Below are 14401 nucleotides of genomic sequence, written 5' to 3' on the forward strand. Positions count from 1 at the left end.
AGAAAGAAAGGAAGGAAGAAAGAAAGAAAGGAAGAAAGAAAGAAAGAATACTGGCAGGCAAGCATCTGAGTAGGTGGGTTTTAGTTTTTTCTTAGTGATGCCAGTCACCTCCCAGGCAGGTTCAAAGGCCTATTCCACCTAAGAAGTCCATCTCTGAGGAAGATTCTAGCCTACCCAGAGTAGATCTGAATCCACAGAACCAGATGAGTTTTCTCAGAGTTTCTCCAAATTAAGTCCCAAGATCATTTACATTACAATTTAGCATCTACATACCTGGTACAAAATTTACATTCTTAAGACATCATAAAATCACAGGTACAACAATTAAGCCAGGAGATACAAGATACCATTAATTAATGTGTATTCTATTTCTGTCAAATATCCAACACATTTTAAAGCAGGCTTAAGCCCCAAGGCCACAGTCCCAAATATTCTACCAAGCTTTTCTACACTTCAAGATACAAACAAATAATTTCTTACCACTGCCACTCCATGGAAGAGTTGGGATACCTGCAGTTTGAGCCACTATGGAAGATGCAATCTTATCCCCCAAAGCCCACATGGCCTGGCTTGGAGGACCTGAAAACAAGACAAGGAAAGAACCCTGACTGTAACATTTTGGCCTCGTTTCTGTCACATGTATTTTGTCTTCCATATAATTATTTTTGTATTTGTCTTGTATCCCCTACAGCACATATCATCAACATCAGAAACTTGAGTATGGGGACTACTATGTTTTGGCTCATCTTTGTACCCTTCATAGAACCTAATGTGGTAAATTTTTGCATTCAGGGAGAATTCAATATATATAAATATATGCTGAATTAAATTCCTGACAAATGTAACTCTGATTTTATCATCTGTCATGATCCAACTTTACCATATGAACAAAGTCTTTCTTCTTTTTTTTTTTTTAACCAATATCCTGAAGTAAGGACAATAAAGTTTTGGTGTTCAAGTTTAAAATATTATACTCTCCTTGGTCTTATGGAAACCCAAATGGAAGATTTATCTTTAATAGGCTTTACAAAGCATAATCATCATTGCAGAGATAGAGACAGAAACACTTTGAGCCATATAACCTCAAATTTTTCTCTCCGTATAGGATAGCAGAAAAGTCAGAAGAAATAGCTCTCTTATAGGAATATAATCTATATGCTTAAATGTGAAAGAAATGATTCATATTTAAGGGCACACTGCCAGCGTATCCTCAGTATTCAACTATCTTTTCTATATAAAAATAGGTCATTTCTCCACATGTTTTCTTAACGTTAATGGCAAAGTTTTTAAAGGCCAGTGTTCTGGAAATCAGAGCCTCCTCCATATCTCATAGAAAAGAATCTGGGGACAAAAAACACAATCAAGATGCAAGATGTGGGCTTCCCTGGTGGCGCAGTGGTTGAGAGTCCGCCTGCTGATGCAGGGGACACGGGTTCGTGCCCCAGTCTGGGAAGATCCCACATGGCCGCGGAGCGGCTGGGCCCGTGAGCCATGGCCGCTGAGCCTGAGCATCCGGAGTCTGTGCTCCGCAACGGGAGAGGCCACAACAGTGAGAGGCCCGCGTATCACACACACACACACAAAAGATGCAAGATGTAAGAAATGATGAAGGGTTAAAAAGAAAAAGAAATGAAGAAAAGGGTTACTCGGAGAGCTGCTGACTGATGAAAAACTAAGAGCCCAGTGCCAAAATGACAGAGAGAAACAGAAAGGCAGGAACAGTATGTCAGAAAGGCTTACCCATGAAGGCGATGCCATTTTTCAAAAGAAGTTCTGGGAGCTTAGGATTCTCAGAAGCATGACCCCAGCCAGCCCAAACTGCCTACAAGGGAACACAATATGATTCATTCTTAAAATTCATACTAAAAAGAACATGATAAACTGTATTACTTTCTACCAAGACTGGCCCTGCTCCATGAGGTACAATAGCTCCATGGCAGCCTAATGCCTAATTCAGCTTCCATGCCTGATTCTTGGCAAACTTTTCACAGAACAACAATAAGCAGTCCATTGTGGTAAAACCTCTGAAGAGGTCAAAAACAGGTTGAAACTGATATTAAGAACCAGCTAGTATTGTTGCTCTTTAGGAAACTCAGTTCATAGCCTTTCAACTAGACTCTATAGAGCCTCTTGTAGAAATGTTGGTTTTCTTCCACAGATTGAATTACTTTGGCCACCCAACTCCACCTTTATATCTAGTGGTTATACTGCCATACAAATCCCGAGTTTTTTTCTCTTTGGGCTTTAAGACACTTACCCTAAACTCCTTAACACAATGTGATAGGGAAGAAACAACCTCCTCCTACTCTACCATATTCTGGACTAAGAGTATTCCACTGGAAACAGGCAACTTTTACTTACTAGGAGGTTTGAAGGTGAAATGGATAGAATAATCTCTGAAAGACCCTTACAAACCTCTTGTTTGGATTACATTTATTTTATGTTGGCTCATTCCATTCTTTCCACCTTTCCTTTCCCTGTCTGTTATATCCCATATAAAGGCTTTTACCAATGTTCAACAAAGATGCTTTATATAAAATTAAAAGTTCTTCACTGGCTATCCCCTTGTGCCCAACTGTAAAATGGCTGAATTTGGCAAAGGAAACTCTTCTCAATACCCTGTAATGGCCTACGTGGGAAAAGAATCTAAAAAAGAGTGGATAGATGTTTACGTATAACTGATTCACTTTGCTGTACAACAGAAATACAACATTGCAAATCAACTATACTCCCATAAAAAATTCTTTTAAAAAAAATTCTGAATTTGGATTTCGAGGAGACGCTGGCCTCTCTTACTTGTACTGGGATCCTTTTAGCAATGTCAAGAATTAATTCCACATTTGCATAGTTGTTGTTGTTTGGTCCTCCTGGCACTGGCACATAATGATCTGCCATCTTAATGTATTCTGAAAACACAAGCAAATTAACAGAGAACACATGCTTTATTTTCAGAAATGTAACAGCAGAGCAAAAACTGTGTAAAGGACAGGTACCATCATACGTAACCACAGGACAAACTGTATTAATGGGGTAATTCCCAGAACCATTTATTTGGAGGCTCTTTGTTAAGTCACAGTACTGAAAATGGTAATCTCATAGTTAGGAGCTCTTATACTACTAAAACAGCAGGTCTCAAACTTTTCACCATGTGACCTTTTCAAAGGGTTTTTATGATCCCTATATCAAGGATGATGTATCTGTCACTTAAGAGGCCCATTATTATATTCTGAGAAAAAGCTCAGTGACACCTTTTATCTTTAACTTGAACTATATTCTGAGAAAGCCCTTTTCCTGGTGTAAAGCTGGGACAGAATGGGTAAACAGGGTAGAGTCTGGAGGGTCTATAGACTGGCTAAACAGGAAAGGTTAGTTACAGGAGTCTATCAAGTGCTTGAAAAACCTTTATCTGGATGGAAAGATATTTTAAAAAGATAACTTCTTTCCCTCCTTACTTTTTTTTTTTTTTGTGGCTCAGTATCCCCTTTCAAATCTGTCACCTGATGTTTCTCTTTTCCTTTTCTGGCAGTTAACTGTGGCAGAGCAGCTACAATGTGCAGGGACTGTACTCAGCACTTTATATATATTATTTCATTTCATCCTCAATAATCATATATAACATGTATTATTAGCAACCACTTTACAGGGAATTATGGCTTGGAGCAGTTAAATAACTTTCTCAAGGTCCATCTCCACCATATTTATTATGTTTCTTATCTTGTGCTCTTAATTTTTAAAGGTTTTAAGTCCTCCTTTAAAAATTCCACTCAGAGAAAGATATGAGGCCCTAACAGTTTGTTCAGAATAAAAACAGGTGTATCATTCTCTCTGATTATGAGGGAAAGCGTGCTGATTATTTAAAAATTTAGAAAATATATCAGGATGTGTTTTTTAAAAGTCAAAACCACCCATTGTCTCACGACTCAGAGATAATCAGTCCATGCTTTGATATACTAGAAACCATAAACTGCTAACCAATTTAATATATTGTGGATGTCTTCCCATACTAACCAAACCACTTCAGACTCTCACTTGCAATGGGGGTGCCAAATTGCCTATACTCTCACCTATACTGGGTATTATCAATTTGAAATTTTGCCAGTCCTATAAATTTTTAAAAATCGCAATCTATTATTGTTTTGGTTTGCATTTCTTTGATTATCATTGGAATTGAATCTCTTTTCATGTGTTTATTGTTCCTTTTAAATTCTTCTTTTATGGACTATCTATTCATGTTCTCTGTTCATTTTCTTTTGAAGGGTGTCTTGTGCTCATATTACAGGTAGAAACTCTTTGCTGTTCACATGTTTTTCTAGGTTATCGCTTGTCTTTACCACTCACGGAGGTAACCAGATTGCTGTTTTGATATATGTCATTACACCTTTTTTTTTTCTCTGACTCTACACAATGTACTTTCTTTCTATTATTATATCATGCTATCAGTCTCCTTACAGCCAACTTTTTTCTAAGCAATTGTTCTGGACAGACCCATGATCCCAAGTCTCCAGGTATTCATATCTTAAGTTATCCCCTCTCCTTGGGCGTGGGCACAATCTATGACTTGCTTTTAGCCAAGAGAATATGGCAAAGATGAGGAGATGTCACTTCCAAACTAACAGTGCATAAGAATGTAGCCAATCTTACTGGGACACTTTCCCTTGATGGCTTTGAGGAAGCAGGCAGTCATTTTGGGGTGGTCCACGTGACAAGGAGCCAAGAGCAGTCTCTAGCCAACAACCAGCAACACAATCAGGTCCTCAGTCCAAACAGAAAACTGAATGGTGTCAACAACCATGTTAGTTTGAAAACAGATCCATCCCAAGTCAAGCCTCAGATGGGACTGCAGCCCCAGCTGAATGCTGATGGCAACCTTGTGATAACCTGAAGCAGAAGACCCAGCTACAGAAACTGTGAGGTAATAAATGTCCATTGTTTTAAGTTGTTAAATTTGTGGTAATACTGTTACACAGTAATAGATAAACAGTGTAACAATTTGTCAGAATGCACTCAGACCAATAAATGCTATCTCACAAAATTTTTTTTATGTTTTTATTGATTTTTTTAACATCCTTATTAGAGTATAATTGCTTTACAATGGTGTGTTAGTTTCTGCCTTATAACAAAGTGAATAAGTTATACATATACATATGTCCCCGTATCTCTTCCCTCTTGCATCTCCCTCCCTCCCACCCTCCCTATCCCACCCCTCTAGGTGGTCACAAAGCACCGAGCTGACTTCCCTGTGCTATGCGGCTGCTTCTCACTAACTATTTTAAGTTTGGTAGTGTATATATGTCGATGCCACTCTCTTACTTTGTCCCAGCTTACCCTACCCCTCCCAGTATCCTCAAGTACATTCTCTAGTAGGTCTGCGTCTTTATTCCTGTCTTGCCCCTAGGTTCTTCATGACCATTTTTTTTTATTCCATATATATGTGTTTGCATATGGTTTTTGTTTTGTTTTTCTCTTTGTGACTTACTTCACCCTGTATGACAGACTCTAGGTCCATCCACCTCACTACAAATAACTCAATTTTGATTCTTTTTATGGCTGAGTAATATTCCATTGTATATATGTGCCACATCTTCTTTATCCATTCATCTGTTGATGGACACTTAGGTTGCTTCCATGTCCTGCTTATTGTAAATAGAGCTGCAATGAACATTTTGGTACATGACTCTTTTTGAATTATGGTTTTCTCAGGGTACATGCCCAGTAGTGGAGTTGCTGGGTCGTATGATAGTTCTATTTTTAGGTTTTTTTTAAAGTTTTTTGTGTGTGTGTGTGGTACGCGGGCCTCTCACTGTTGTAGCCTCTCCCGTTGTGGAGCACAGGCTCCGGAAGCGCAGGCTCAGCGGCCATGGCTCACGGGCCCAGCCGCTCCATGGCATGTGGGATCTTCCCGGACCGGGGAACGAACCCGTGTCCCCTGCATCGGCAGGCGGACTCTCAACCACTGCGCCACCAGGGAAGCCCCTATTTTTAGTTTTTTAAGGAACCTCCATACTGTTCTCCATAGTGGCTGTCTCAAGTTACATTCCCACCAACAGTGCAAGAGGGTTCCCTTTTATCCACACCCTCTCCAGGATTTATTGTTTGTACATTTTTTGATGACAGCCATTCTGACCGGTATGAGATGATTTCTCATTGTAGTTTTTTTTTTTTTTTTTGCAGTACGCGGGCCTCTCACTGTTGGGGCCTCTCCCGTTGCAGAGCACAGGCTCCGGACGCGCAGGCTCGGTGGCCATGGCTCACGGGCCCAGCCGTTCCGCGGCATGTGGGATCTTCCCGGGCGGGGCATGAACCCGCGTCCCCTGCATCAGCAGGCGGACTCTCAACCACTGCGCCACCAGGGAAGCCCTTGAGCATTCTTTCATGTGTTTTTTGGCAATCTGTATATCTTCTTTGGAGAAATGTCTATTTAGGTCTTCTGCCCATTTCTGGATTGGGTTGTCTGTTTTTCTGATATTGAGCTGCATGAGCTGCTTGTAAATTTTGGAGATTAATCCTTTGTCATTTGCAAATATTTTCTCCCATTCTGAGGTTTGCCTTTTTGTCTTGTTTATGGTTTCCTTTGCTGTGCAAAAGCTTTGAAGTTTCGTTAGGTCCCATTTGTTTATTTTTGTTTTTATTTTCATTTCTCTAGGAGCTGGGTCAAAAAGGATCTTGCTGTGATTTATGTCATAGAGTGTTCTGCCTATGTTTTCCTCTAAGAGTTTGATAGTGTCTGGCCTTACATTTAGATCTTTAATCCACTTTGAGTTTATTTTTGTGTATGGTGTTAGGGCATGTTCTAATTTCATTTTTTTACATGTAGCTGTCCAGTTTTCCCAGCACCACTTATTGAAGAGGCTGTCTTTTCTCCACTGTCTATTCTTGCCTCCTTAACAAAGACAAGGCGACCATATGTGCATGGGTTTATCTCTGGGCTTTCTATCCTGTTCCATTGATCTACATTTCTGTTTTTGTGCCAGTACCATACTGTCTTGATTACTGTATCTTTGTAGTATAGTCTGAAGTCCAGGAGCCTGATTCCTCCAGCTCCCTTTTTCTTTCTCAAAATTGCTTTGGCTATTTGGGGTCTTTTGTGTTTCCACACAAATTGTGAAATATTTTGTTCTAGTTCTGTGAAAAATGCCAGTGGTAGTTTGATAGGGATTGAATTGAATCTGTAGATTGCTTTGGGTAGTATAGTCATTTTCACAATGTTGATTCTTCCAATCCAAGAACATGGTATGTCTCTCCATCTGTTTGTATCATCTTTAATTTTTTCATCAGTGTCTTATAGTTTTCTGCATACAGGTCTTTCTTTTCCTTAGGTAGGCTTATTCCTAGTTATTTTATTCTTTTTCTTGCAATGGTAAATGGGAGTGTTTCCTTAATTTCTCTTTCCCATTTTTCATCATTAGTGTATAGGAATGCAAGAGATTTCTGTGCATTAATTTTGTATCCTGCTATTTTACCAAATTCATTGATTAGCTCTAGTAGTTTTCTGGTAGAGTCTTTAGCATTCTCTATGTATAGTATAATGTCATCTGCAAACAGTGACAACTTTACTTCTTCTTTTCCGATTTGGATTCCTTTTATTTCTTTTTCTTCTCTGATTGTTGTGGCTAAAACTTCCAAAACTATGTTGAATAATAGTGGTGAGAGTGGGCAACCTTGTCTTGTTCCTGATCTTAGTGGCTATGGTTTCAGTTTTTCACCATTGAGAATGATGTTGGCTGTGGGTTTGTCATATATGGCCTTTATTATGTTGAGGTAAGTTCTCTCTATGCCTACTTTCTGGAGAGTTTTTATCACAAATCAGTGTTGAATTTTGTTGAAAGCTTTTTCTGCATCTATAGAGATGATCATAGAGGCTGGCATGACGTTGAACTAGCCTGAGGCGCACTGTGTGTTCTCCTGGGGAAGTTGTCCCTGGATCACGGGACCCTGTCAGTGGCGGGCTGCACAGGCTCCCAAGAGGGGAGGTGTGGATAGTGACCTGTGCTTGCACACAGGCTTCTTGGTGGCGGCAGCAGCAGCCTTAGCATCTCATGCCCCTCTCTGGGGCAGCACGGCTCGTGCTCATCTCTGGAGCTCCTTTAAGCAGTGCTCTGAATCCCCTCTCCTCGCACACCAGGAAACAAAGAGGGAAGAAAAAGTCTCTTGCCTCTTTGTCAGTTCCAGACCTTTTCCTGGACTCCCTCCCGGCTAGCCGTTGTGCACTAACCCCTTCAGGCTGTGTTCACGCCTCAGGCTGTGTTCAGTCCTCTCCCTGGGATCTGACCGAAGCCTGAGCCTCAGTTCCCAGCCCCGCCCACCCCGGCTGGTGAGCAGACAAGCCTCTCGGGCTGGTGAGTGCCAGTCGGCACCAATCCTCTGTGCAGGAATCTCTCCACTGTGCCCTGCGCACCCCTGTTGCTGTGCTCTCCTCCGTGGCTCCGAAGCTTCCCCCCTCTGCCACCCGCAGTCTCTGCCCGCAAAGGGGCTTCCTAGTGTGTGGAAACCTTTCCTCCTTCACAGCTCCCTCCCACTGGTGCAGGTCCCATCCCTATCCTTTTGTCTCTGTTTATTCTTTTTTCTTTTACCCTACCCAGGTACGTGGGGAGTTTCTTGCCTTTTGGGAGGTCTGAGGTCTTCTGCCAGCGTTCAGTATAGGTGTTCTGTAGGGGTTGTTCCATATGTAGATGTATTTCTGATGTATTTGTGGGGAGGAAGGTGATCTCCACATCTTACTCTTCCACCATCTTGAAGCTCCTCTCCACAAAATATTTTTTAATGGGTGCATGGTATTTCATAGAATTGGTGCAACAGATTTTACGTAACTAATCACTAATGGTGGGCACAAGTTATTCCTGGTTTCTTGTTATTTTAAATAACACTGCAATGAATATCCCTGTATGAACGTATTTGCCCCATTACTGATTTTTGTTCCTCAGAATAAACCCCAGGAAATAGACTTTCTTAGTCAAAAGATATGAGTACTTTTGTCCACTGGTGCTCATGATCCCATCCCCTTCCATCTCCTCTAGCTCTCTTGTGTACTGCTACCCCCCGGCCCCCACCCCTGCCCTTGGCTCCTTCCTCTCAGAAACATTCCTAAGTCTCTTCCATTCTGAAAAATAAAAATTCTCTCTTGACCCCAAATTTCTCTTCAGTTACTGCCTTTCCTTTTTCCCTTCTCATCCAAAATTCTCAAAAAACTTGTCCACATTGGCTGTCTCCATGTCTCATCCCATTCATTCCTTATCTTCCTATATTAGTCTGCATACTCACAATGTTCCACCAAAACTATTTCTGCAAAGGTTACCAATGATTAGCTAATCGCCAGACAGATTTTGATTCCTATTTTATTGGACTACTGACACCTTTGAGCCTTCCTTATTGAAATTCTCTTTTCTCATTGCTTTTCTCTTCTGTTTCTCTGACCATTTCTTCTCAACACTGTTTATGGGCCTATCTTCCTGAGTCTATCCCTAAATTTTGGCCTTCTATAAAATTTCATCCTTAACCCTCTTCTCTTCATTTTCTATCTGATCTTTCAGGAGGTAGTGTTAACTGTCATATATTTGCCGATAATGTACACTCTTAATCTCTAGTTCTCATTATTTCTAAGTTCTAGAAGGATATATTCAATCTTTTGTAGGATTTCTAGAATCTTCTTGTATCACATGTACTCCAAACCTGTCTCCCCACCAAAAAAAAACCCCCACCTTGCTCTTATTACTATATTATCTATTATTTTGCCTTTGTTGATGGTGCTAACATGAAAAACAAGACCATCCTTGACAAATACTAGATCATGTCTTGTACTTTAACAAGCCACTTGCAGTTTCCAGAAACCACTATGTCACACCTTCAAACATTTGCATATACGTTCTTTCTGCCTGTAATACCTTTGTCTTCCCCCTAATTGCTTCACTAACTCTTACTCATTCTTGGCTAGGTAAAACCCATTTCAGAAAGCTCTCTTAACCCTGTTAACCCCTCTTAACCCTTAACCCAAGAGCAGGGGCCAGATTTACGATGGCTCATCTCTGTGTTCCACAGTACCCTGTGCATATTTCTATTATAGCACTTACCTCATTGTATTGAAATTATTTGTTTCCTAGAGCAAGATCATATCTTATTAAACTGTGGGTCTCCATGTTCATTGAGTGAATGAATAAATGAATTAAAAGGAGCACCAAGGAGAAACAAGGAAAAAGAAATCATGCAAGGTACTTTACATTTATTATACACAATTTCATCATTACAACTATCCAGTAAAATAGACATGATTTTCTTTTCACATATACGAAACTGCAGCTGAGAGGTGTTGAAGGGTCAATCTAAATGATTTCATATAACATCTATTTTCCAATAAATTGGTGCCTTCTTCATTTCTAAAGATAATAACCCTTACTCCTTAGGAATAGTCTTAATATCATTGTCTCAATATAGAGAGTACATATAAAGACCAAAATAGCTTTAGAAAGACAGCCCTTTAAAGAGCTAATGTTGGATTTCCCTGGTGGTGCAATGGTTAAGAATCCGCCTGCCAATGCAGGGGACATGGGTTCGAGCCCTGGTCCGGGAAGATCCCACATGCCATGGAGCAAATAAGCCCATGTGCCACGACTACTGAGCCTGCGCTCTAGAGCCTGCGAGCCACAACTACTGAGCCCGCATGCCACAATTACTGAGCCCGCATGCCACAACTACTGAAGCCCACACGCCTAGAGCCTGTGCTCCACAACAAGAGAAGCCACCACAATGAGAAGCACACGCACCGCAATGAAGAGTAGCCCCTGCTCACTGCAACTAGAGAAAGCCCGCATGCAGCAACGAAGACCCAATGCAGCCAAAAATAAATAAATAACTTTTAAAAAATAAAATAAAATAAAGAGCTAATGTTATCTGTGGGTACTCTGTCTTAGAGATTATACTTTAGTGATAAAAAGTATGAAGAGGAAGGACTAGCCACGACCTCTCAGCTACACCAATAGTCTTTATCTGCCTCTCTCAGATGGAAAACCATCTAAGCAGAGAGAATATGCCAAAGAGCCTGCAGAGTGAAACCTATTTGGGTCCCAAGAGGTCTCCCCCTCCCAGGAGGAGGGGAAAAAACAATCTTAACCTTAAAATGCTCTAAAATTCAATGTAACTCATAAGGTAAATAGCATTTCCTTCCAAACGTTTCTACTGACACATGCTAAAGAATGTGGCTTAGCAAACAACACTGAAAACCCATATCGACACTTTGGTTAAATTTCTACCTATTTTTACTTAGAACACAGGCGTCTACTTTGAGGTTAAATATAATACAATCCTTGTCTATGCCTACTATTGACACTTTTTAAAAGAGAAATCCTTGGGTTTGGGAATCCCCCTGAGTTAACATTCTTCTCCTTAAAGGCTGTGCCATTCAATGTTTTATGCTTGAGGATGATGCTTTCTTAATGTTCATAACTTACCTGCATTGGCTTTCAGGTCTTCAGGTGTGACCATGACAACAAATCGGATTGCACGTTCATTTCGAAACATCTCATAAGACCACCGGCGGATAGACCGCATGCATTTCACTGCTGCAATGCCATTGTTGGCAATGAGAACCTGGTAGAGTGGGAACATGGGAATTGGAGAGAGGTAGAATAGACAGGCAAAGACAGAGGAAAAGAGATGAAATCACTTGTGTAGATCTTCCTCTGAAAAGCCAGAGTTTCAACTAGGAATTTGTATTGTTGGTCTAGGCATTTAGGAACCAACTCCCACATGATCAAGGGATATTTTAAGATGTTAGCTAAGCAAATACTTCAATATGTGCCAGCTAAAACTTACTCCTTTCTAACTTCATTTCTTGAAGGGAAAAATCAGTTACTCAAATCTTATGAGTTTGTGAATTATTCTACCATACCTACTTTTAGGGAATAGAAGAAACAAACGTCAGGGGGAAGATGGATATAAATAAGGCTGGAGGAAGATTCAACAGTGTAGTGTCATGCACTATTCTCTGTTGTAGTGAAACAAGGCACAGAGTCCTGAACATGTATAAGAACGCCTACGCTAACCACCACCTCTCTCCAAAATGCTGAATCCAAATGCCTTAGAATTGTACAGACCACCCCAGAAAGAACGGTCACAAGAAAAAGCGTAGAAGGATCAATGATCCTGAGACTTCTCTGTTAAACAAACCTTTCACCTCCTTGCCTGTCTTGCAATCATCACCCTGAGGATAACATAGGTTGGGAGACACGTAATCTCTACTCATTGGAAGACTAACAGGAGTGCACCGCTAAAGCAACACTTTTAGGACAAAGAATATAGGTCCCCATCCTTTAATCTTTCAATCACTGCAAGCTATTTCAACCAAGTCATTCTCTCAGCTCCAATATGGTTTAGATAAAAGTGACACAGACTAACTCACAACATTTCAAAACACCTGTAATCTCTTTAAGTATTTCATGTGATATATTCCCTCTAAACATCTCAAATTCCTGGCGGAACCCAGTAGGTTACACTGTATCAAACTTGTTGAGGCCTTCTGTTCTGAAACTCTCTCCATTCCCTTAGCTCTAAACCCAGTGTTATGACATGTTACCTCCTCACCACCACCCCACAAGCTAATCAATTTCTCATACCCTCTCAGATCAGTGCAACTCAACCCCATAAAAACCGCAAGATCTTTCTAAAAGCGCTTTATGGGTGCTGCCTCATCTTCTTACTTAGTTATGACTAAATTGTCAGTGGTAAATACATATTACAGAAAATAGTGAAATGATTTAATAGGATGCTAGGGAGGCAGAAAGGATAATTCTGCAGTCTCAGAAATTCAATTTAAATATCGGTTTTGAGCAAATCTAGACAACAAATCTAGGCATTAAATCTCATGTGCTTTTGAAAAAATAATTTAGCAGGTTATAACTTACCTTCTCAATCACTTTATTCCCACCAAAACGAGTAACAAATTCTGCTGGAGAAGCTACAGTGAAATCTCGCTGTGAGTCTATTTTCTTTCGGTCTCGACCTTGCTTTACTAGGTGCAAACCAGACATGCTGGACCTGTAAAAATAGAGAAATCATGAAAATCTACAGATAAGATTTCTTCACATCATCTATCTCCCCTGGAGGCCTACTTTTCACTATCGGACTTATAAGAGCACTTCCAATTGCACCCTTGTGAAGACTGCATGGTAGCAGACCACATACTTTTTATAGAGAAGAGAGAAAAGAAAATGATCTTTGCTTGTGGAAATTTAAGAAAAAAAATAAGTGTTCCTGAATAATAAAAGACAATATTAAGGTTTACCAACAGATGCCATCATAAAGAGATAAGGCAAAGAACAGACTAAAATGAGATGGTATAAATAATAGACTCAGAGTGACTGTTAAAACTTAAAAAAACAACCCACAACAGTTAGCAAACCTGTTTCTGGATTATGATTCTGACACACAGATGACCTTCACCTCTGTATCTCTAACCTCCATTTTTCTTATGAGCTGTAACTCCACATTTTTAACTGCCTACTAAATGTTTTACTTGGATATTCCATAGACGTTTCAAAATCAACAACTCCAAAAACAATTTATTTACAAGGCATTTACAAGGCAATTTATTTATAAACCATATTTCATTGACCTTAAGATAACACTTTTTTTTTTAGCTTTTTAAAATCTCTGAAATTGGTATGTATCTTACAACTGATGGTGTGCTTTATTTAATTGGCAGAATTTTTTTTCTCAGTGGTACATTCAATAATGGTGCCTCTAACAATCAATGGTGTTTTAGATTAGATAGTGGTGGAAACAGCACAGGCCTGCTTTAAATTCCAGATCTTCACCGAATAACTTAAACTTGCTAAGCTTCACTTTTCTCTCTGTAAATATGTATGGTATTCACTGTTCTAGGTTTTTAGCTATTGCCTCTCAGCTCCAAGCCCACCCTTTTATGCTCTGCTCTATGACAACAGGGCTTAACACCATGCAAACTTGTTTGATTCCGCCTATAGGAAGGCAGAAGGGTTTAAGAAAAAAAAAAAGAGAGAGAGAGAGAAAGGGATTTTCTTCTTATTTTCCAGCTATTATCAGCATTGCTCCACAGGAAAACAGAGTTAATTCCAGTCTCTAGCATCTTTCAGCATTCAGGAATAGCCGTGATGTATTCCCTTAGAAGGACAAGGAGCAGTGGGTTGTGGCTCCTTGGCTGTCAGAGTACCAGCCCTGCCATGCTCACTCATCCTCTGGGCTACCCGGCCTGGGCCTATCAATCACCTGTCAGGCCAGGCCTCCTCCTCAGGGATCTGAGCACCAGCTACTCAAAGCTTACTCCCAGAGATCCAAGCACCAACCCCTCTCCAAGCACCCTGGGCCCTCTCCAAGCTTGTAGGTTCTGGGAATACTACCTCTTCCCGAGGGGTGGTAGCTGCTTCCTGCAGATATT

The 14401-nt window shown here is 40.4% G+C and overlaps 1 protein-coding gene across 9 annotated transcripts in view; it reads right to left on the reverse strand.

The window, feature by feature from the left end:
* Window positions 1–14401, reverse strand: part of ACACA (acetyl-CoA carboxylase alpha) — a 238061-nt gene that overhangs the window by 173584 nt on the left and 50076 nt on the right. For all 9 annotated transcript variants that reach the window (XM_029213013.1, XM_029213014.1, XM_029213018.1 and 6 more), the window contains 5 exons: window positions 12891–13023; window positions 11439–11577; window positions 2797–2906; window positions 1741–1822; window positions 481–579 (listed from right to left, as the gene is read on the reverse strand). In XM_029213013.1, the coding sequence (XP_029068846.1) occupies window positions 481–579; window positions 1741–1822; window positions 2797–2906; window positions 11439–11577; window positions 12891–13023 (563 nt within the window). The remainder of the gene's footprint in view (window positions 1–480; window positions 580–1740; window positions 1823–2796; window positions 2907–11438; window positions 11578–12890; window positions 13024–14401) is intronic.

This window comes from Monodon monoceros, unplaced genomic scaffold, assembly GCF_005190385.1.
Source record: "Monodon monoceros isolate NGI ecotype Baffin Bay Population unplaced genomic scaffold, NGI_Narwhal_1 Super_Scaffold_9, whole genome shotgun sequence".
In the NCBI taxonomy this organism is placed as follows: domain Eukaryota; kingdom Metazoa; phylum Chordata; class Mammalia; order Artiodactyla; family Monodontidae; genus Monodon; species Monodon monoceros.